Below are 24,324 nucleotides of genomic sequence, written 5' to 3'. Positions count from 1 at the left end.
CCTTTCAGGAGCAATGACCAATAAACATGTAGAGACAGTGCTCAGTGTCACTCACACAAACACTAAACACCATCAGGGTAACACGTGTGAAATTAAAATAATGCGAGAAATATTAACTAAGCTACATCAAATATAACACAGAACACCCCAATGTACATAACTGATATTAAAAATAAGAAAAACAAAACATAACTATTCTCATAAAATATAATGAAATGTAATGGGTCATGCAGGGAATTGTGGGAACGCCCGATTACTGTTTTTTACTGTAATTTTAACAATAATTTACTGTAAAAAGTACATGTACTCTCGTTAAACAATGTAAATTTTTGCCATTAATTATACAGGAAAATCATACTTTTTCAATATAAAAAACTTTATTGTAAAAACTACTGTATTGTCTTTTAAAATACATTACAATTTTTTACTGTATATTTTACTGTTAATTCTCGTTAATCAATTAATGTTTTATTTCTGTAGCATTTTTACAGTCTTTTAAATTTTTTACAGTGTAACTTAAAAAAAGTTATGAATATTTTGTATTCCCGAATAAATTTCTTAAGAATTCTCAAAAAAAAAAAAAAAAAATCTTAAATATCGTCGTAAATTAGATCACCTCACAGCTGTCTTAAATTCTAAAAGGTAAGATGTTTAATAAATTTACTGCGTTTTTCATGTTGAGTCTCAAGTTGCAATGCACTGTTTACGTAGAAATGTTATTTTAGACCAAAAAACGTTTTTGACTGTTTTGTGTTTAATTATATTTTTATTTTCATCTTGTAAACCAAGTAAATGTTATCAGCAAATTCAAACAATAAATGTTATTTTGAAGCTTCTTAATGTGGTGACCAATCATGCTAATTCAAACGGATATGATGCATATAGCGCTCTCCGCGATTTAGAGTTCATAGAAACATAATTATAACAATAGAAAGCTGAGTCTTTCTTTTTCACCCCCACCACATCCCTATCGGAGTTGGGCACAGTAGAAACAGCCTCCGCCTCCCTTTTCCATTTACCCGCCTCGTACTTTCCGACGTGATATTATTATCAAGCTTCCCAAGGAGAACTTTTTCCTTGCAGTAATTTCCTCAACAAGAACATCCAGCTCTTGTCTACTGAAGATTTTGTTTCTTTTCTTTTCCTCCATGTCAAATTAAAAGTTATCAAATGGTTAGCAGCATGTAGCCTAAATTCTCCTTTGACGGTTAATGTTGTGAAACTAACACATGTCATGCACTTTACATTCAAAAACATAATAGCGAAGCGCTTGCTTCTTTATAAAAAAATTAAAAAAAAGGTTAATAGATCAATTTATTGTAACAATTTACCAGTGTTGAAGTACTGAATTTGTTGTAGGCTGCTAAACAAGGCAACTCCATTAGCAGGCTGATCAGACAATGTCAAAGCCTGTCTTTTTATTCTTAAGAAAAGAATTAAGATGTTCTTAAGAAAATATTAAGAACTTCTTAAGAATTTTTCAAGAATTGCACTTAGGAACGTTCTTACAAACTTCTTATCATTTATCCTAAGAACTTTCGTAATTTTTTTCTAAAGAACATTTTCGTGAATCCGACCCCTGTTGGTAGTATGTGTTAGTGTGTTAACTCTACAGTGAAAGCAGTAGTGAGTAGAAGCGTGCCCTCTTAAATACCATTTTATACAATGAAGTAAAAAAATAAAATAAAATAAAAAATACTGCACTGTTTTACATATGATAGATCTCTTGTACTGTTATTTTCAATGTACTTTATTCTGTATATTGTATGTTTGTTGTTATAGTGTGTAACTAATTCTGCTTCTGCAACACTGCAATAAAGTTTACTATATTTAAACATGAGAACAGCACTAATGTGTCATCAGGCTCCAAGAACATAGTCACATTATTTCAAAGATCTTACTCAGAGGAAACACATGACCAAAGTCTAACACCCTAAATATTACTGACAGTAGCCTAGACTGATTATTTTTTTGCCCTATTGCATTTACAAAATGTACTGTAGAAGTACCATGGTACTTCATGTTATGCTATACTTATTTCACTCCTCTAATGCTGGCTATTCACACCAGACGTCTTTATTGATTAAAAAAACCTCAATAACATTTAACTTGATAATAATCATGAACAATTTTATTTAATTCCTTCATCCAGAGTGACAGTTTACCTTCAAACATGCCCAGCTAGATAACAAAGATAATATGTGCTCAATGACACACACACAAGCAAGCTGCAAGCGAGAACAGCAGCAAAAGAGCAAGGATAAAACAAACTCTCTAGATCTAGTTGTACCCCTCTTCAGTATTTTTATTTTTTTTAAATTGTTTTCACTTCAATAGTTGCTGTTTCAATTAAATCAACTGCTGACTTCAATCATGTTAGCTAGCTAGCACTGAGCTACATCCTCTGCCAATGCATTTGTGTCATCTGATTGTGTTTCATTTCCAAGTATACTGTCATACCACATATTTGTGTATCGATGAAAATCAGAGACTCACTAAATAAAACATTTAAGAGCAGCAAAAGAGAAAACAATCCGTTATTTGTATGTGAAAATGACTCACCCGATTCTGTTTACAATCTGTCACATTCAGTTCCGTTAACGAAAATGCGCTCCGTGTTAAACAACATCCGCATACATGGTTCCGGCTCCCGTTATTCATGGGGTGAAGTAAAATATTCTTAGAAGTAGCTTGGAGTGCCATCTCTTTAGAGGTCCTTGTCTGTCTGATACCATCACTATACCATTGTACCACTACAATACATTTACAATACAAGGGATGTGTGATTTCAAGACCTTGAAGTGGAACCTTAGGTGCAATTTATATGTGGGTCAGGTGGGACATGTCCCTACCACTTTTTCCCTTTACCAATTTGACTCAACCACTTTTTGAAATAGCTTTCGTCAGGTAAGTGTTTAATGCAAAAGAAACATCTCCAGTTCTTGAGCAGGAGTTTCCATGTCATTCGTGTTATAATAAGTGGCGATCCGGTGCTAAAATGTGTTATTCTTAATGTAATGATTCGTGCTCGTTGTGGCTGTTTTCAGTGACATTAAGTGACAGCGGGCGGAGATGTTCTCTCATGCACTCTACTTGCTCAGCTGTTGCGCAGCTTACTCTCTGTTTCAGTTATATTACAAAGCAAAATGCAAACAGATGTGTCCCTGCTCATGATATACATCCACTGATGTTTGGATGCAAAAAATGGAAAATCTTAAAAAAATAAATGAAAATGTTACTGATCCATGTATTAATCCACAAAATCCATGTACTGACAGTGTTAGATGCACGGATCAAGTTATCAAATTAATATTGTGAAATATGTATTGGAGCGCTTTAATTGGTCATCATGAATGAATATTTCTCAAAACAGTAAAAACATGTACTGTGATGTATTTTTCTTTCATGTTAAATTTCCATATTCATGTACAATAGTATTTAAATGATACTATGAGGTACTTGTTTTTTTTTTTTTTTTTTTTTGGCCTTTTCTGGTTTATTGGCAAGAGGACAGTGGAGAGTTTACAGGAAATGATATGGGAGAAGAGTGGGAATGGGATTGGTAAAGGACCTCATGAGCTGGGACTCGTACTCGGGTCACCCGTGATGCATCAGCGTTATATGTCATGAGCGCAGCCCGCTAGGCTCTGATGATATTATGAGGTACTTTGAAGAATACCGTGGTATTTCCATGATTGTGGTGTCCAAAAACATGGTAATACTATGTTACCCTTGAATGTTTGGCCTTGTTACAGACACACAAGGTGACACACACAGGTGTAAATGGCAATTAAAGGTTAATTTCACACACCTGTGGCTTTTTAAATTGCAATTAGTGTCTGTGTATAAATAGACAATGAATTTGTTAGCTCTCATGTGGATGCACTGAGCAGGCTAGATACTGAGCCATGGGGAGCAGAAAAGAACTGTCAAAAGACCTGCGTAACAAGGTAATGGAACTTTATAAAGATGGAAAAGGATATAAAAAGATATCCAAAGCCTTGAAAATGCCAGTCAGTACTGTTCAATCACTTATTAAGAAGTGGAAAATTCAGGGATCTCTTGATACCAAGCCAAGGTCAGGTAGACCACAAAAGATTTCAGCCACAACTGTCAGAAGAATTGTTCAGGATAAAAAGAAAAACCCACAGGTAACCTCAGGAGAAATACAGGCTGTTCTGGAAAAAGACGGTGTGGTTGTTTCAAGGAGCACAATACGACGATACTTGAACAAAAATGAGCTGCATGGTCGAGTTGCCAGAAAGAAGCCTTTACTGCGCCAATGCCACAAATAAATACCTTGACATACCTCACAGCTTCTGGCACATTGTAATTTGGAGTGACGAGACCAAAATAGAGCTTTATGGTCACAACCATACGCGCTATGTTTGGAGAGGGGTCAACAAGGCCTATAGTGAAAAGAATACCATACCCACTGTGAAGCATGTTGGTGGCTCACTGATGTTTTGGGGCTCCAAAGGAACAGGGCATCTTGTGAAAATTGATGGCAAGATGAATGCAGCATGTTATCAGAAAATACTGGCAGACAATTTGCATTCTTCTGCACGAAAGCTGCACATGGGATGCTCTTGCACTTTTCAGCATGACAGTGACCCTAAGCACAAGGCCAAGTTGACCCTCCAGTGGTTACAGCAGTGAAGGTTCTGGAGTGGCCATCACAGTCTCCTGACCTTAATATCATCGAGCCACTCTGGGGAGATCTCAAACGTGCGGTTCATGCAAGACGACCAAAGACTTTGCATGACCTGGAAGCATTTTGCCAAGACGAAAGGGCAGCTATACCACCTGCATGAATTTGAGGCTTCATAGACAACTATTACAAAAGACTGCACGCTGTCATTGATGCTAAAGGGGGCAATACACAGTATTAAGAACTAAGGGTATGCAGACTTTTGAACAGGGGTCATTTCATTTTTATCTTTGTTGCCACGTTTTGTTTTATGATTGTGCCATTCTGTTATAACCTACAGTTGAATATGAATCCCATAAGAAATAAAAGAAATGTGTTTTGCCTGCTCACTCATGTTTTCTTTAAAAATGGTACATATATTACCAATTCTCGTATGCAAACTTTTGAGCACAACTGTATATATATATATATATATTTATTATCTTAATCAGCCAACAGCCGATAAACGTTTGGTGAGTCTTCGAGTGTTTTCAAATGGAAATATTTTCATCCATTAATTAAGTTTTCTTTACTGCAGAATTATGTCAAAATGTACAAGCTTATCCTACTTAAATGCATGTTACATCAAATAAACAAGAATTAGGGTAGAATTAATCCAAAAGTAATCCTAAAGAAATCAGATTAGAATCCTTTAAAATGTAATCCAAAAGACTGCATACTGACTACAATTTTTGTCATGTAATTTGTAATCAGCACCATGTTTCTATTCAGAAGTAATCTACCCAGCCTTTTTTTGTAAGGGTATTCAAAAAGTCACAAAATGCATTGTTAATCTGTATGGTTAGTGTTTTGTTTATAATGCATGGAGTTGTATAATATGTTTCTCTGAGAGCAGGTGCACCAGCAGGACATTAAGTCTGAGTGTGGGGCATCTGTTGAAGGTTGTAAGGAATTTATTAAGATGAATAATGTCTTTGGTTTTCTAGTCTTGCAGTTTTTGTTCACATTCAAACAATTGATCAATAGTGGTAAAGAGATGCACAAGAGCCAGTGTATCCCTTGTTTCTATGCCATGCTCTGTTACAGAATTTTTTTTGAAGAATTAACAGTATACTAGGAGGATTATTTAATTAATGCAATAACATACTTTTCTGCAGTCTTCACTGCACAGTTGTGTAATTCTACATGAAACTTAGATCCCCTTTTCTATTATCTCCATAATATTTGTCAATGTACATGTTACAATTGTAGCATTTTGCTGTTAGTGTACTGAGAAAAGAGCTGGCTCTGTTACCCATCAACATTATCTGCTTTCTAACAACATGGTCCTCTATAGCATTGATACTATGTGAGATATGAGTGTGGAAAATCTGCATTTTAAATAATCTTTAAAATGTTGCAGATACTCTCTCACAAACACACACACCAATACCACACACAAACTGCATATAAATCACAATCATTAGCAACCCACATGGGCCTGAAATGAGATGCCAAACAAATAGTCACAAAAGAAGTCTAAACACATAAAAGATCTGTGCATTCCTAATGTACAAATTGTGGTCGACGAATGACGCTAAGAGGTTTGTTATGAGTGGCAGAGACGAGATTTTTGTGCCAATAGCCAAAAAGCCTGGAGTTCTTGAAGCCAGCCCTGCATCTATTGTTCGGGTCCCCACAGAAAAAGAAACATTATTCAAGTCTTTTTCAGGTCACAGACAGAAACACAGTAATTATCGTGGGCTCTGGGCTAAACCTGCGACCTCCCCTCCAGTCCTCCTGTCCTCCCCCCGCTACCCTTTCAGAGAGCTCATTGTCTTGGCTTGTTTAAAGAAAGGCTTCGTTAATGAAGGAGGAGGGGACATGGGCTAATGGGCTCAATAAGTTCCTCTCTGAGATATTGTTGTGGGATAATGGCGGTACGAGCTCCAGCTGTAAACTTGTGGGTGCCATATTGTGCATGACCTACATAGACCCTCATCTGAACCTGTGGTGAATGCTTTTCTGCCCCAGAAAACACAGGGTTTTTCCTTCTTAATTTTTTTTTTTTTTTTTTCTGTGAATCAGTTAGGAGAGTCATAAATTGGGCAGCTAGGCTGCAGTAAGTGGCATGTAAAGAGGGAGGTGGATTCTTTTCAAATGGGGCCAAGCAATCAGTGTTGAAATAAGAAAGTGCTTACTTGACAAATATAAAATGCTTAGAAGGTTAAAATATACTATATCTGTAGTAAATGTGTAGCTTGAAACTTTGTTGATTCATTGCCTGATTCATTGTACCACTGCAAACTGTACAATGTTTATTTGGCAAACTTGCAATTAATTTGTGGCACACTGTTTGCCAGAAATTTCCGAGGTTTGTGTTGAACTTGCAGCAAATCTTTGGCAAAAATGGACAACTTGCCTAAAGTAACATGCACAGTCAATAACTGCAGTTAAATGTATCACCGATTATTTCAATAGAAACCAATTTAAAGCAAAAAATAAATAAAACTAAATAAATCAGTAAAAAAATGCAATAAAATATTTTCTCATACTACATTCCATTTGATTTCAGTAATTATATTACTCATACATTTGTACAGTTTCTAACTTATTGTGAAATTGTATTTACAGTTTTATTTCATAAAGCCCAATTCGTTCCCATTGATAGACAAAAAAGAAATCACATAATTAAAAAGGCATCTATTTTGGTTCGGAACATTGTAGTTGATGCATTCATCATAATTTGCTCAAACTGGACAGAAGTGGGCTCCATCATAGTGTCTGTCATTTCAGCACAAACTACAGCACAGATAAGTGTTCATCACCATGAAAAAACAAGCTTGAGCCATAGCACAACTATTCCTTTATCTCTTTGAGATTTATCCCTAAATCAGCCTCTCTCTCTTGCTCATATCTTGACCCGTATGCCTCTCCTTCTCTTTGTTTGTATTTTCTTTTTCTATTTGGATTCTCTGCTCCTGCGCTGATGACTAAATTATGATTGGGCGTAAGAATGGCAAGGCTTTCATCTGCCCAGCGTTGTTCCATGCTTTCCTCTCCAACACAAAGGGCCTCACTACCTTTGCTCGGCCTGCTTTTGAAGAGTAGAGTGGCTATACGTCCCCATGGAAACCACTGCATTTCCTACTGGGGTAAGGTGTACTCTCACAGAGAGAGAGAGAGAGAGAGAGAGAGAAAGAGAGAGAGAGAGGCATCGAGCTCTATCTCAGTCATTAATATGTTTATTAATTTTGAATGTTAGTGTCTTTTCAGTGGCTCTAAAATAATGCAATTTTGATGTTGACTGTTTTTGTAACACTTATTATTCACTGTAAATATTAATAGTTCTCTCAAATAAAAAACAAAACTTAAGCTTCATTTTTTACTATTCTTACTAGTTTTAATCAAGTTACCGTTACGCTCTAAAGCCTAAAGTTGTCATTAATAAAAACTGTTAAGTGGTCCTAATTAAACAGTACTCGAAATGTCACATTTTGGAATCATATCTCAAAAATATAAGTTCTTTAATCTTTGGCTTCGAGTACTACTAACTCAAAATTATCAAGTACAAAGTTGCAGCTGTATGGAATACCCATAAGCCCTTATGCTTTAAAAAATTATGTATGTTTGATCAAAACAAGGGAACTTATGTAGAAAAATAATAAGTGTTATTTAAAAAATGTATATAGTTTTAATTCTTGTGACTATTGTTGTTGTTTTGTTGTAGCTGGTTGATAGTTGTGATTTTTGTGTCACCATGAGGGTGATTAGTGTTTACTGTGGTGAACTTGGAGTCTGTTAAATTTAAGTCATTTGTCTCTACTCAATTGTACTTTATAAAATTGCAGATTAATGTGCACTAAGAAGTACTGAGGAGATTCCAACTGAGATTCCAGTAATTACCTTTATAATGTATAAGACTTACAATAACTCAATTTAAATAATTAAATAAAAACAATGATGCTTTAATTACAGATGAGTTCAGTATACTGAACTTTAACTAGTTAACTTTACTTAAAAAAATTAAGTTCAGTTTACTTGAGCCAAATAAGCATGTTTACTTAGAAAAAGCATGCAAACCGATTGTCTTATCAAATCTAAGTAAGGTCAATTAATTAGATTTTACAGTGTTGGATAACAGGACGTACAGTATGTTTTTTATAGTTGGATCAATACATTTGTTTATTTACAAATACTGTATCTATCATCAAATATGTATCAATCATTATCTACACTTTTGGCACCTGTTTCATTATGCCAGAAGTCCTGTCTTCCACAAAGTCAAGTTGAAGGGTGGGCAACAGTATAAAATAATCTGAGCAAGTCAGGTTTGCATTGCAGTGGTCCAGTGACCCCAGCTCATACATGTTTCTACATCATAAATGTTGGAATCACTGCCGTGCCTCCATTTAATATTCATAACACTTTACTTCCTGTGACAGTAATAGTAATCTTTATTCTAACAAAGCTTATGAATGAGTCTCCATTCACACAGGGAGAATCCAATTATAACGGCACAATGGTGACCATCTGAGGGATGATGCCCCCTCTCTCTCTCTCTTTTTTGCCCAATGTCTTTCCCTCTGGTCTCCACTTCCCCTAGGGGAAAACCATTGTCTATCTAATAAAGTCAAGGGCACTTGCCATAGAGTGTGGTGGTATAGCAATATAGTCTGTGTTCAGACGATATTCACATAATCTGATTTGCCAGTCAGTTTCCAGAAAGTGGGATGGACAGAGATATTGAAAGCCACATATGAATCAGATTTTTTTTATGTTCAATTTTGATTTTAATCATTTAATCATTGTTTTGTAATCATGTCCAAAAATTTCCAAAATAAATAAATGTTAAATTTCACATTTACCTGTCAATTTAAATACTTTTGGGGGGAAAAAATTGATTTGAAAATGTTTATATTCTTTTAATTTTTTTATTTTATCCTCTTTTCTACCAATTTTGGAATGCCCAATTCCCACTTCTTACTAGGTCCTAGTGGTGGCAGTTACTCACCTCAATCCGGGAGGCGGAGGACAAGTCTCAGTTGCCTCCACTTCTGAGACCGTCAATCCGTGCATCTTATCACGTGGCTTGCTGTGCATGACACCGCGGAGACTCACAGCATGTTGAGGCTCATGCTACTCTCCATGATCCACGCACAACTTACCATGCGCCCCACTGAGAGCGAGAACCAATAATCGCGACCACGAGAAGGTTACCCCATGTGACTCTACCCTCCCTAACAACTGTGCCAATTTGGTTGCTTAGGAGACCTGGCTAGAGTCACTCAGAACACCCTGGATTCGAACTTGTGACTCCAGGGGTGGTAGTCAGCGTCAATACTCGCCGAGATACCCAGGCCCCAAATCCCTGTATTCTTAACAGTATGTAAGTCTCTGCACAACAGGCTGACACAACTTGATGCTGCCATCTGCTGAATGAAGTTTCAAATCTCAGCAAATCCTCCACAACATTCTGATGATTTAATCAGATAACAGACAGCTCCAGTATAACAATTAGTCATCCTCTATGTTCATGATCATGGTCATTGCCTAAATAACCCTGATTAAAGTTTATTAAACTGTGTAGTGTTAGCAAATTAGTTGCCAATGAATTGTCCATGTGGATGTTATGCAGCAGAGGTGAAGCCCCACACGTGATACATTTTACAAAATTGACACATTATATTCAATAAAGTCAAACAAGATCAGAATAAGCACTGACAAAACACTACTCTCTTAAACAGACTCATTTATTAAAGAGATCATAATAACAATAACAACACGTGAGCACACAGACCAAGATGAAGAGTGACATACAGAAATTCATTTGCAATTCAGTGACAAACAGTGGCAGTGAGTGTTTGACTCAAATAATAAACAGGAATGTCTACTGATTTTAACTACCAGCATTTAAGTGAAAAGCAGGTATTCACTGTCATGTTTGTATTTACATTGTTAAGACCCAATCTCACTGCTCTTGAGACGGGCTTCAAGAGTGACTGTCTGAAGACGAGACAATTACACACACACAGCCCGATAAGGCAACAGGTGTTCAAGCATTTAACAGGCTGGACCCTGCACTACAACTGTAGAAAAAAAAAAAAAAAAAAAAAACCACACTTTACAATAATGTTATATACATAAACATTAGTTAACACACTAGTTAACGATGAACAATACTTTTATACCATTTATTTATCTACATATACTAATGCATTTTAACATTAAAAGTGTAATATATTAACATTATATAGTATACTTATAAATTAACATAAACTGAGATTAATAAGTGCTGTAAAAAATTTGTCTTTATTATTTCACAATATTTAATGCATTAACTAACGTTAACACTTATAAACTTATTGTAAAGTGTTACCAAAAATAAAAGTTGCATTGTTAAAATATTTAAAACTATTTCCTACATACTGACACTTCTTTATGAATGTAAAAGCATTCCGTTTAAAAGACACTTTCATGTCCTCCAGCTGAAAGTGCACTTGCTCCCCCTACTGGTTGTGGTGGAGCAGTCCATAACTTCTCAGTCTTTGGTCACAGTTAGACGAGGGTAACAGAGTCTGCGTGTCGGTGTGTGACCCGACAGCTTCACAGTTTGGGTTGGCTTGACATCTTGATCTTCAAATTCTCGGCCAGTTTATCCAAGAACTCAAAGGTGTTGAGGTAATCGGAGCGTGCGACACTATGAAAAAATAAACAGGAAAAAAAAGAGAGTCCATTGTCATCCCTTTGCACATTGCGAATTAACTTCAGGTTATCCGTTACTAATGTAATTCCTGTGGTTGGATTTATGTAAAAAGTTCCTTTCTGTTATCCTTGCACATGTCATGTTATAATTACAAGGCTGACCACCATCACATGGTCATGACAGGAGTTGATAAATGTTATATAACTTGGAACAGACAGGGTTAGTAAGCGATTCAATCAATTCAATCTGATGGTTACATTGTGTTTAAGTCTTGTGGCTATACTTTTGAAATAGTGTGTATTTAAAGTTTTTCTTGGTTCAATGCCTTGCACCTTTGACTTCCATTGTAAGTGCATTACTTTACACACAATTATTGTGTTAACACAAATGAGGGACGAGTCGAAATCATTTGCTGCAATAATCGGGCTACACTATCTGTTGAAAGAGCTTGTACAACTTGAAGCATTTCATTGTCCACCCTGCTCTCTAAATATCAGCATCAGTAATCATACAGTTTGGTTAATTAGTTGAGCACTTGGACCAACTATACTGTTTTAAAATAACAGGCTACTGAAAATAAAATTCTATGCTGCTTTAAGCCACTCTAGTTAACAAACCAAATATTTCTCCAATGAACCTCTATAAAAATCACAATTTTTTAGAGTCATTGACCCAGTGTTGAGTAGAAATTGGACCTACTTAGACATGCCCTTAATGCAGATGGCCAGGTCCTTGGTCATGAAACCGGCTTCAATGGTCTCGACACAAACAGCCTCGAGTGCCTCAGCAAACACACGCAGTTCTGTATTCTTGTCCAGCTCAGCCCGGTGCAGCAGCCCTCGCGTCCATGCAAAGATAGAGGCTGATGGGACAAAATGGGGTCGCAAACAAGTTAACATAGTGTCGTAATGTGACGTATTTCTGAGTAAAAGATAATATTCAGTGGGAAATAATGCAGGGCAGGACTTGGCTGTATCCACTGCAGTTTGTTTTTACAATTAACTGGGCGAGGATATTATCAGTTAAGTTTTCCAGGCTTTGCAACCTTTCTTATGTCAGTAGAGTGGAGAAAGATTTTCCAAACAAATATTTTTTCTTTAGAATAATGTTCATTGAGGAACTCTGCACAATAAGACCAGGAACTACTTTATTACACATGTAAATGATTAAAAACGTAATTCATACTTTGTTAAAAAGTAAATAGGGTAACTTTTATTTTACATTGATCATAAAAAAAAAAAAATAGTTTCAGTGTGCATTTATAACGAGCAAACAAAGTGCTTTCCTCACCGATGGGGTTGGTAGAGGTCTCCTTGCCCTGCTGATGCATACGATAATGTCGTGTGACCGTGCCGTGGGCAGCCTCAGCTTCTACCGTGCGCCCATCTGGACACACCAGCACGCTGGTCATCATACCCAATGACCCATAACCTAGAGATAGAGACCAGAGAGTAACTACAAATTTCGAAATTCTTTCACAACTCTTTTTCACACAATGGAGTACTGCCATTAAGCAATTGCATGTCAAAACTTTAGGTCTATTCACACCAAGTCACAAAAAACAAGATTTAAAAACACAACAATGGATCTTATGGACTACTTCACAGTGAAATACACCAATGATCCATGATATTTTTTATTTGTATTTTTTTTAATGGTTGATGCCAAATAATTCATTCAGGTATCTAATTTTTTTTGTGTGTTTTTTTTTTTTTTTTTGTGCAATTTATTCACATCTTAGTTTTACTCACCCTGAGCTACGGAGTCTGATTGCACATCTCCGTCATAGTTCTTGCAAGCCCAGATAAATCCTCCCTCAGACTTCATGGCCTGTGCCACCATATCATCAATCAATCGATGCTCGTACCAGATTCCTTTGGCCTCATACTGAGCCTTGTACTCTCTACCACACACACACACAGTAAGAATTCTGATCTAGTTACACAGACTTATAATTAAACTTATAATTAAACGGAGTTTTTTCATTTCATTATTTGGAATGTGCATACATGGTGTGAAGTAGATTTGCTTTTTGATGTCAAGACCAGGGAAAAAATTCTGATAATTTCAAAAATTGAATAGGACAATTTGTGTAAGAATAGTTTTACTAACGATTTACACAAATTTGGTCTGCTCGTGTTTCATGAATAAGGCCCAATGCTTGTCTTTAAATTAAAAATCTCCCTACATAACTGTATTATTTTCTGGTAGAATTAACAACATTTCACAAAGTATTTTCATCGGTAGATCAGAGTTGTTTATGAGAGCATATACACTACCGGTCAAAAGTTTTGAAACACTTGACTGAAATGTTTCTCATGATCTTAAAAATCTTTTGATCTGAAGGCGTATGCTTAAATGTTTGAAATTAGTTTTGTAGACAAAAATATATTTGTGCCACCATATTCATTTATTTCATTAAAAAACTAAAATTTTATAAAAAAAAAAAAAAAAGTTTTTGAAATTGATGACTTGGACCAAATAATAAAGTAAAGCAGCCAATAAGTGCCCAACATAGATGGGAACTCCTTCAATACTGTTTAAAAAGCATCCCAGGGTGAAACCTCAAGAATTTGGTTGAGAAAATGTCAAGAGCACATGTCTGCAAATTCTAGGCAAAGGGTGACTACTTTGAAGATGCTAAAATATAACACAGTTTTGATTTATTTTGGATTTTGTTTAGTCACAACATAATTCCCATAGTTACATTTATGTTATTCCATAGTTTTGATGACTTTACTATTATTCTAAAATGTGAAAAAATTTAAAATAAAGAATGAGTAAGTGTTTCAAAACTTTTGACCGGTAGTGTATATTTAGGTTAATATCCACAGCCATCCAAATACTTTTTTTTTTAAAAAGTAACTTTCTGGGATTAGACTTATTCTGACTCAGACTGGGACTTACTTGTCATAGATCTCTTGGAAGATGTCTTTGAAACGGCCATCATATTTCTTCAGGATGGTGTTCTTGGTGCTGAGGTACATCGGCCAGCCTTTGGTCAACCCCATCTGGAAAGAGCTGTGGGCAAAGTCCCGAATTGAACTGTCTGTGTTGTACATCCCCAGAGCAACTCCACCTGTACCTATAAACAAATAAAATGCTGTGTCATGTATGCAGCTGTTTAGTTTCTGCCAATTATATTTAGAAATAAGTAATAAGGCTACATTTATGGCCCAAATAAAACCAAATTTCACAGACGATTTGCTCATAATAAAGACCTTGGTTAATATTCAAAGACACTGTATAATTAAGAGCTAAAGGTTGGTCTAATAACATGTTTAACCATAAACCTCACAACATCAAACAGTAATTCTGAACAATATGATCCCTTGGGCCAATCAAAACAAATCTTTACACAATCTCTATTTGATTTCATTAGTGTTTAAAGGAAGCAGTACCTGGAGACCGTTAACCTGGCCATATGGCCTCATACTTTGGTTCATTCTGTAATATTGGCAAACAAGCGCAATGTTCAAATATGTGATAGTCTGCTGTGATGACATCATCATACCAGGACATTTGGACACCTTTGATCCAAGGAAGTTAATTTGTAAGGAATGTACCACAATAAATATTTTCAATCAAAGAAATGCAATTGCTTCGAAAAATGAACATCCGCTACAACACGTTTAAAAAAAATTCCAAACATCAACTTGTAATGATTATGATTATTTGATATTGTAATGAGGGCTACTGTACCTTCAAAGTCATGGATAACAAACTTGAGTGGCTCTCCTCCATTTTTGGGTGTGTATGTCATTTCAACTTTCCCAGGACCAGGCACAACAAAATCTGTAGCCTTGTACTGTAATAGTGAAAAGGACAGGTTATCTCAAGAGACTTGTATCATGGTTTAAAAAAAAAAAAAGAACAAAAATAAAGAAACTCACTACTTTATTTTTTTTTACCACAGTTAAGGGGTTTTAATACATGATGCAAACCCCCTTTAATGTGGTAAAATCACATGCTCGAGTGGGTTATTTGCTTTTATAAAAACACAGATGCTCAATAAATAATTCAATGTATTAACAATAATCAGAATTAAAAAAAATCTTCCGCCAAGTAAAAATCAACCGATATGGTGTTGCAAGTGTGTGTGACGAGGACGAGGGCGTGGCCGTGAGGAAGCACGCCCGGCGGTAAGTTGCCTAATCAGCGGGAGGGAGATGCCAGGGAGAGAGAGAGAGAGACACACCCGGCCACTCTGTGTGTGTGTGTGTTTATGCTGCTGTGTTTTCAGTTTATGTTGGTGTCTCATTGAAGTTTTGTTGATTGTTAATTTGGTTCCCGCATCCTCCTTTTCCGAACTGTTACAGTGTGTTTATCAGCTTTTTAGATGACAGAATTTTCATTTTTGGGTGAACCATCCCTGAACTGTTTAATAATTAATTTTGAACAACAGCCTTTAATGTTACAGTGCTTACTGACCACACACACACACATTATACAGTGGTGTGAAAAAGTGTTTGCCCCCTTCCTGATTTCTTATTTTTTTGCATGTTTGTCACACTTAAATGTTTCAGATCATCAAACAAGTTTAAATATTAGTCAAAGATAACACAAGTAAACACAAAATGCAGTTTTTACATGAAAGTTGTTATTATTAAGGGAAAACAAAATCCAAACCTACATGGCCCTGTGTGAAAAAGTGTTTGCCCCACCTGTTAAAACATAACTTAACTGTGGTTTCACACCACTGTATATATATATATATATATATATACATATATACACACACACACACACACACACAGAGTTGTGCTCAAAAGTTTGCATACCCTGGCAGAAATTGTGAAATTTTGGCATTGATTTTGAAAATATGACTGATCATGCAAAAAAAACAAAAAAAACAACAACTGTCTTTTATTTAAGGGTAGTGATCACATGAAGCCATTTATTATCACATAGTTGTTTGGCTCCTTTTTAAAAATCATAATGGTAACAGAAATCACCCAAATGACCCTGATCAAAAGTTTACATACCCTTGAATGTTTGGTCTTGTTACAGACACACAAGGTGACACACACAGGTTTAAATGGCAATTAAAGGTTAATTTCACACACCTGTGGCTTTTTAAATTGCAATTAGTGTCTGTGTATAAATAGTCAATGAGTTTGTTAGCTCTCACGTGGATGCACTGAGCAGGCTAGATACTGAGCCATGGGGAGCAGAAAAGAACTGTCAAAAGACCTGCATAACAAGGTAACTGAACTTTATAAAGATGGAAAAGGATATAAAAATATATCCAAAGCCAGTCAGTACTGTTCAATCACTTATTAAGAAGTGGAAAATTCAGGGATCTCTTGATACCAAGCCAAGGTCAGGTAGACCAAGAAAGATTTTAGCCACAACTGCCAGAAGAATTGTTTGGGAAACAAAGAAAAAAAAAAACCCAAAGGTAACCTCAGGAGAAATACAGGCTGCTCTGGAAAAAGACGGTGTGGTTGTCTCAACTCTCTTTCTGTTTCTCTCTTTTGCTTTTGGAAATGTGGAGAACTTTGTCTTCAGTAAACTCTCTTTCAACTGACTGAAACTCAACTTTGACTCCTTTGAACATACTGGTCTCTCTAATGGGTCAATCTGTATTCCCCTACAATACCATGTTTTTGTTGTTTGATTACTGTATACACATATGGCTTGGGTCACTCCTTCAATGTAAGTTTATAGGAGTTACACAGCAAAGTTTAGTTAGTGTTAGAAGAAAAAAGTATGAGCAACAGTACCTGCCTTAACAAACACCACTAATTACAAATCACAAGAACTAGGCTTAATTTTATTCCTAGAGAGTAGATCTAAATAGATATTTTAATTCAAGCATAAGTTGGAGAGCTCTCTACCTGGTCTCCATGTGCGTGTCTGCCGATGATAATAGGTTTGATCCAGCCTGGAACCAAGCGGGGAATGTTTTTACAGATAATAGCCTCTCGGAAAACAGTGCCACCCAGGATGTTCCGGATTGTTCCGTTAGGAGAGCGCCACATCTGCTTGAGCTTGAACTCCTCCACACGCTTCTCATCAGGTGTGATAGTGGCACACTTGATGCCAACGTTGTAGTGTTTCACAGCCTCCGCTGCCTCTATCGTCACCTTGTCATCAGTGGCATCACGGTTCTCCATTCCCAGGTCATAACTACCACACAAAGAAATAATAAAAAAAACTTTTTACACGATTTTGCTCTTCTAGGAAATATGTTCCACCCCGTGTTGACATATGAATGACAAGATTATGCGTTTTCTTGTTTTTAATGGTGTGTTAATTGCTGTTCCTCCTGAAAAGCTGACTTTTGCATGCTTTTTGTAATATACAAACATTTTAGTGGACCAAAAAATAATAATTAAAAAAAATAAATATTACATGGTTTGTATGAATTACATGATTATTACACAAGATCTATTATTACTGAAAAATCTATTGTCAGTGTTCCCACACCTTCTGACCAATGAATTTCCATGACTTTCCCCATGACCTTTCCTGTCATTCAAGAATACTGGAAAATCATTTTTAAAATTCATTTTATAAAGACTGCATTCACAAAGAGCAATTTCTAGCAAATAAATATTTTAGAGCAGCATAACTAGAAAAATTATATTCGCTAAATAAATTTCCATGACTTTTTAAGATTTTATTACTTTCTATGACTTTTACAGACAGGGAAGTCACATTTTATAAAACCCTGATATTTCCAGGACTGTGGAAAACCTGTATATTTACTGTGGCATCAATTGGGAGGGAAGCAAAATGTTGTTTTTCTTTCTCCCCAGTTTGGAATGCCCAATTTCCAATGCGCTCTAATCGGGGTGGCGGAGGACGAATCTCAGTTGCCTCCGCGTCTGAGACAGTCAATCCGCGCATCTTATCACGTGGCTTGTTGAGAGCGTTACCGCGGAGACAGAGCACGTGTGGAGGCTTCACGCTATTCTCTGGTGCACCGATGCACAACTCACCACATGCCCCACCAAGAGAAAGAACCACACATTATAGCGACCATGAGGAGGTTACCCAATGTGACTCTACCCTCCCTAGCAACCGGGCCAATTTGGTTGCTTAGGAGACCTGGCTGGAGTCATTCAGCATGCCCTGGATTCGAACTCGCGACTCCAGGGGTGGTCGACAGCCCCCCAATACATTTCTTCCTGACAGCCAAACTGGTAATGTTGCACTTACATAACCCCATAGCAAAACTATACAACGCTGGCCATTCAGTCAGACAGAAGGCGTTCCTTCGACACACTTTCAATTAGGTCAATGGGAAACTAGTGTTATGGTAACGTGGCACAAAGACACACTGTTCCAATAAACTAAATTCAACAACACTTCAATGTCTTCCTGTGCTAAAACACAGAAACATAATTTGGTTTAACCTGATATTCTTCTAAAAATAACAAAGAGCAGAATACACCCGGGTTGTGGGATGTGTAGAATTTTATGGATGATGGACACTGACATTCAGTGGAAATCTGCATACATTTCTGCCTAATTCTGTAAAAGCTAAGAGGTAATGTATAATTTTTGTTAGACAAACCATTATGAGATCTTTGACTCCCACAAACATGCCTTCGAATGTCCTGATTTTCAAGCATCTTTGAAATTAAACTGTCCACACAGACTTAAATTCCTCCAAGCCACTTTCAGTAGTCCTCTAAGCAATGCAACATAAAAGGCAAAAACATCCTCATCTGTTCGGTGTATGAGTGACTTAACTGATGAAAGCTCCTCTCAGAGACTCTTAACTACTGAGGAAGTGTATGACACACTTGACACACACTATAGAGAGAGCATCCCTTGAGCTAGAATCCAGGACTGTCGGTAAGGGGAGGAATTTCCTATACTTTTCTTGTTCCCTGTCCCTGGCTATTGGATGAGCATGCTGTGACCTTTGGTCCACTTTCCCACTCCCTGCTGGAGTGGCACGATAACCAGGATTCTAGTAAGATGAATCCAAAGTGCTTAAATGTGAATTAAAGTGTAGACAGGCAGTTTAAAATTTTTAATTGTGTTTTGTTTCAAGGCTTTTCTGTTTGCCATGGCTGTGGTTGAAGGATTTGGAGTTAAGGAGAAGACAAAACAGCATCTATCAATAGAGAAGGGAGTTGAAGCAGGCAATCAGTTAGCTAACCATTCCCACTATAAACCAGGCAATTACTGGGCCAAAGACCACAATGACATGCACATACCCAAAATGAGTAGATTTGTTTGGTCAAAGTTCATAGGCTATGAGTAGATTTACCATTATTTATAACTTTTGACCAGGTTTATGCGGTATTAGCTATAAGAGCATTCTGTCTATTACAAGTTCAAATTTTTCACTATTCTGCAGAACTCCAGGTCAAGTTTATGCACAATGCTACAGTTAAAGAGGTGCTTAGATCAAACTTTAACCGCAAGCCCAAAGTTCAGATGCTGACATTTCATGACAATTTTAAGCACAGAGAGCACACAGAAAATGGCTATTATGTAATAACAAACTTTCTCCTGTGGGATGATAGCACTTCCCTTTGACCTTGAGGATTACTACGTTGTGTCAAAGACTTGAGAAATCAGTACTGCCTAACAGGAAACCTTATACCTTGATAGGTACTTAGCATTACAGTTTTTCCTCAATCGCTTTGGCTCAATTCTCGAATGAGAATTATTTAAAATCAAAACATTAAGTTCAAATCTCTGAACAATTAGTTTCTTGTTCACAACGGATTTGAATTTCTTATTCATTTAAGCAAACTGCACGTGTTTTGGCATATGTGTGCAAAAGAGTAAGTACAACTGTCTACAGTTTGCACAATAACTAAATGCACATGGCTTGCTGATCAAAACTGATGAGTTGATTCTCAGTGAAATTGTCATACTCTTCACAACTTCTAAACATTCTTTCATCATGTGAGCCATCACATGCTAAATGATCCATTCAAAAATCTGTCAGATATACAGCTGAAGTCAGAAGTTTACATACACCTTAGCAAAATACATTTAAACTCAGTTTTTCACAATTCCTGACATTTAATCGTAGAAAATATTCCCTGTCTTAGGTCAGTTAGGATCACTACTTTCACTCACATCACTTACTTACTTACACTTTGTTAGTATTTGGTAGCACTGCCTTTAAATTGTTTAACTTTTCTGAATTGTTTAACTTGTGTCATGCACAAAGTAGATGTCCTAAACGACTTGACAAAACTATAGTTTGCTAATATGAAATCTGTGGAGTGGTTAAAAATGAGTTTTAATGACTTTAACCTAAGTGTATGTAAACTTCTGACTTCAACTGTACATGAATATTCCATAAATATCCATGACATGGAATGTTTTTCATTGTTGCGTTTTCTTTTTTTCTGCATGGATGTCATTTTGTGGCAATTTTCTGTTCCCTATATATGACTTTACATGTAAGAAATGTGTAAAAATGGACTTGCAAATGTGAATTTTCTGTTTACATGTAACACATTGCTACAAAACTAAAATTGCTTTATACATACAAATGTGCATATCCTTTTGCTGTGTACTACAGTATTGTACAGTATTGACTTTTTCCAGTAAAATTTAACCTACTGTTGAAATCGGTATCTAAAAAGCTCAGTGTGATACACAATAGCATTCAGCTAGACAAAACTGACATTCTTGTAAAGTACAGTAAGCAGTCAGTGTCAACAAAAAAGTAGAACAAAAATTAAATGTGTATATAACAAACATTTCCAGGGTTGACTGCCATGGTGAAAAAACATTTTGACCAGTACGGCTCACACGATGACAAAAAAAACTTTTCATTTTGCTGGCATTGGCCAATTTACTGACTCAATAACTAGGTTTTGAAGTATGAATTAAATGTTTTGGGTGAGTTACTACATTTTGCAGACATGCAATAGAGTTATGATATCCCATAAAACAGCTGTGACAATTGCACTTACAGTTTAGAGAATGTTAAGACTGTTTCAAAAAATTAGCCAAAGCGATTGGGAACAACTGTAATAGCACACTGTACTGCAAATTTATTTAGTAAAAAAGCATCTTCTTGTATGATGGTAACCACTGTTACCATGAAATAAAAATACCCACAAAATAGTTATCTAAATAACTTTTTATTAAAAAGATTTTGAAAGCTTCTTTCACTGTTTGAAGGAGATCCTATATTAATTTATAATGACTGTAGTAAAGCATTTTTGTGGAAACTATGATTACCATGTTAAACTTTTGTTAGGGACTAATTGGCACTGAAGAGAAGTTAAACCAGATTAACAGGTTTAAACCTGAATTAATCACAAGGGAAATCAAATTTAATGAGACATTCCCACATGCATTGTCTCTCTCTCTCTCTCACACACACACACACACAGTAATCTCACCTGTGCAGGTCAAGCTCTAAGTAAGGGAAGATGAGTTTTTCTTTTATGAGCTCCCATATAACTCTGGTCATCTCATCTCCTTGCATCTCAACCACAGAACCAGCTTTGATCTTCAGAGACATTTTGGACCCTGCAAGATTGATGATGGTTAGATGTATAGCTCTATAGTAGTGTTAGTATAAACCCCCTGAAGAATGAATAGATTCCATTGAAAACATAAGATACATAACCAGTGAGTCTGCAATTTTCTTAAACCTGTTTTTAGGGGGGGAGGGTTCTGACATTCCTGATGCAGCCTCACAAGCACAAACTCTAAGACACTTATAATATTTTACTGTATTATGAAAAGACATATAACATGGCAATATCATGGTTTTTTGACACGTACCATGGCACTACAATGTTCTCTATGGTACTTAAAAGAATAGCAATGTAAATACCATGGTACATGAATACAGTAATCATTCTGTAAAATGATATTTCATAAAGCACCATGGCTTTACCATCTGATTCTATTACTGTACCATGGTGCCAGTTTTTGTAAGGGAGCCATTACTGATGTCTGTGTTTATGAAGACATTGACAGCAGTTATTCTCATCTCATGTCTATAGAAACTAATGCAACAGCACCTGACAGACAGGTAAACACTGAGTAATATGACACTGGCCTTTTATCCACCATGAGCGTTACAATGTATTTTTGTGTCAATGTAGCACGCATAACAAACTATATATTTGGGTCAATAAAACAAATGTAGTAGTTCCGCAACCCGGTATGTTACGTAACAAAAGCATTTAGGACAAAGGTCAAATACAGCTCGTGCAACACAATTAACACCCATAACTTCATTTTAAGATAAAAATAAATAAATAAATAAATAAACAAAGCTTTAAGTGGGATTGGGTTGTTATTATTCGACATAAGGCATCAACAAACAAATAATTAATACGATTTTATACTATTAACAGATGTATTTTTTGGGACAAAAAGTCTTTGTTTTTGTCCTTTTTTGATGAATGCATTACTTTATCAAGTATTTATAATGGTTATATGTTCAGCATACCGGTATAGGGCTTTGCTGGAAACGTCAAAATCAAACGACTGCGGCACAGTAATGCGATGTATTTACCAGCTATTTTGAGCGATTCGAGTCTTACATCTCAGTGCACGACGCCTACCTTTTTCTCTTGAGCCTGTGTTGTAAATTGGGAACTCTCAGATGTTTGCTGTGTCAGAAGGACTGAAGGCTTTTGGACTAGACTTAGAAGGCGTTGTTTCCTATCAGCTGAGCGGATGGATGGTATAGGCTCTCCCTAGATCTGCTCATACGTGAACTGATCAATCACATAATCCTCCACCAATCCAAGAGAACACGGAACTAAACTCAAACTGTCCCTCTCTCATTATCCTTCCAATTGGGAGGCACTTTCCTCGGTTTCCAAATGGTACAGACACTTGTCTTTCTCCACAGGGCGCTTGGCGTCGGCCCAGAAAACGGAATCATCCTTTAAATCGCATTTAAATCTCAAGATATATATAAATATATATTTTAAAAAGTATAAAATCCAAAAACGCTTAATTCAATAATCACAAACGACTGTGATTAGTCCAGCCTGACCAGCGCTGAGAAATGTAACAGATACCACGTGTCACGTCGTCTATGTGCCGCTTCATCAGCTGTTTTACAATAATTTACACCTGAATAATGACACTGAGAAACTTTAAAAGCAATTTAATTTAAAATACATTAAAAAAAAGCAATATTATTTCAATATTATTCGTTCAATCTGATCTGACCAATTAGAGAGAACATCCGGGCTGCTGAGCGACCCCCATTATAAGTAGCCTTCCCATGCTACTCATGCCCATTGCCATTCTACTCACTTAAGTATTTTTACGGTCTTCCTTTTTATTATTATTATTATTATTATTATTATTATTGCTTTAATCAATATAACATGGCAGTCAAACCAACGGAAAGCATAAGAAATAAACTAAAATAATAATAATAATATTAAAAATACTTACAAAAAGGTCGACAATACACAGAATATAAAAGGCTATAAATTATACAATATACAATGCATATTACATTAAGATTCAAAAGGGGATATTCAAGGCTTTATATAAGTTAATACTCTTTAGTGCTTTACTGTTTTTACTCCTGTTAACATATTAAAGTAATACTTCTGTTTTGAAGTGTGTGAAATTTGGTTTCTGTGACGACCATTTACCAATAAAACAATTTCCATAAATCAACAATACATTTCTAATATACCATGCTTTTACGATCTTCCTTGTCCTCTTATTCTTGGGGTGCGTGCTAATGCGCATACTTAGAAGTACGTTCTTTTAAAAACATGCAGTTGCATCTTGAAAGGAATAACACACACACACACACACACACACACACACACACACACACACACACACACACACACACACACAAAGAAAAGCTTTGTCACACACATGCTGCCAATCTTTATGCCAAACTGTTTAGCTTCTGAGTATGCGTGAGTCGTAAATGAAGAGTCCAGTGAAAAGTGAAGTGTGAAGTGTAAATGAAGAGTACAGGTTGTGAGAGCGGAATACAAACCTGCAGGTTTAGGTAGTGACCGGCAGATGTCGCAATTGTATCACTCACGGCTTG

General features: G+C 36.2%; 2 protein-coding genes across 5 annotated transcripts in view; both read right to left on the bottom strand.

The window, feature by feature from the left end:
* Window positions 1-2,598, bottom strand: part of plekhm3 (pleckstrin homology domain containing, family M, member 3) — a 59,718-nt gene extending 57,120 nt beyond the window's left edge. For all 4 annotated transcript variants that reach the window (XM_051708715.1, XM_051708716.1, XM_051708719.1 and 1 more), the window contains exon 1: window positions 2,563-2,598. The gene's annotated coding sequence lies outside the window, so the exon portion shown is untranslated. The remainder of the gene's footprint in view (window positions 1-2,562) is intronic.
* Window positions 2,599-10,370: 7,772 nt separating this feature from the next.
* Window positions 10,371-23,026, bottom strand: LOC127447130 (isocitrate dehydrogenase [NADP] cytoplasmic). The gene is made up of 9 exons (XM_051708738.1): window positions 22,853-23,026; window positions 21,674-21,803; window positions 17,177-17,468; window positions 15,039-15,144; window positions 14,244-14,421; window positions 13,088-13,239; window positions 12,627-12,767; window positions 12,036-12,198; window positions 10,371-11,330 (listed from the first exon to the last, which is right to left on the bottom strand). Exons 2-9 carry the CDS (start codon window positions 21,793-21,795, stop codon window positions 11,237-11,239), a joined length of 1,248 nt encoding a protein of 415 aa, XP_051564698.1. The 5' UTR covers window positions 21,796-21,803; window positions 22,853-23,026; the 3' UTR covers window positions 10,371-11,236.
* Window positions 23,027-24,324: the final 1,298 nt, after the last annotated feature.

This window comes from Myxocyprinus asiaticus, chromosome 10 (assembly GCF_019703515.2).
Source record: "Myxocyprinus asiaticus isolate MX2 ecotype Aquarium Trade chromosome 10, UBuf_Myxa_2, whole genome shotgun sequence".
NCBI classification, from domain to species: Eukaryota; Metazoa; Chordata; class Actinopteri; order Cypriniformes; family Catostomidae; genus Myxocyprinus; species Myxocyprinus asiaticus.
This window is presented reverse-complemented; position numbering and strand designations above follow the sequence as displayed.

Excerpts from the sequence above, each read along its gene's own strand:
- LOC127447130 (XM_051708738.1), bottom strand. The coding sequence starts at position 21,795 with ATGTCTCTGAAGATCAAAGCTGGTTCTGTGGTTGAGATGCAAGGAGAT. Across the intron at positions 15,145-17,176 it reads GACACGCACATGGAGACCAG|TACAAGGCTACAGATTTTGT; the intron begins GTAGAGAGCTCT and ends TCACTATTACAG. Across the intron at positions 12,199-12,626 it reads GACCTCTACCAACCCCATCG|CCTCTATCTTTGCATGGACG; the intron begins GTGAGGAAAGCA and ends TTGTCCCATCAG.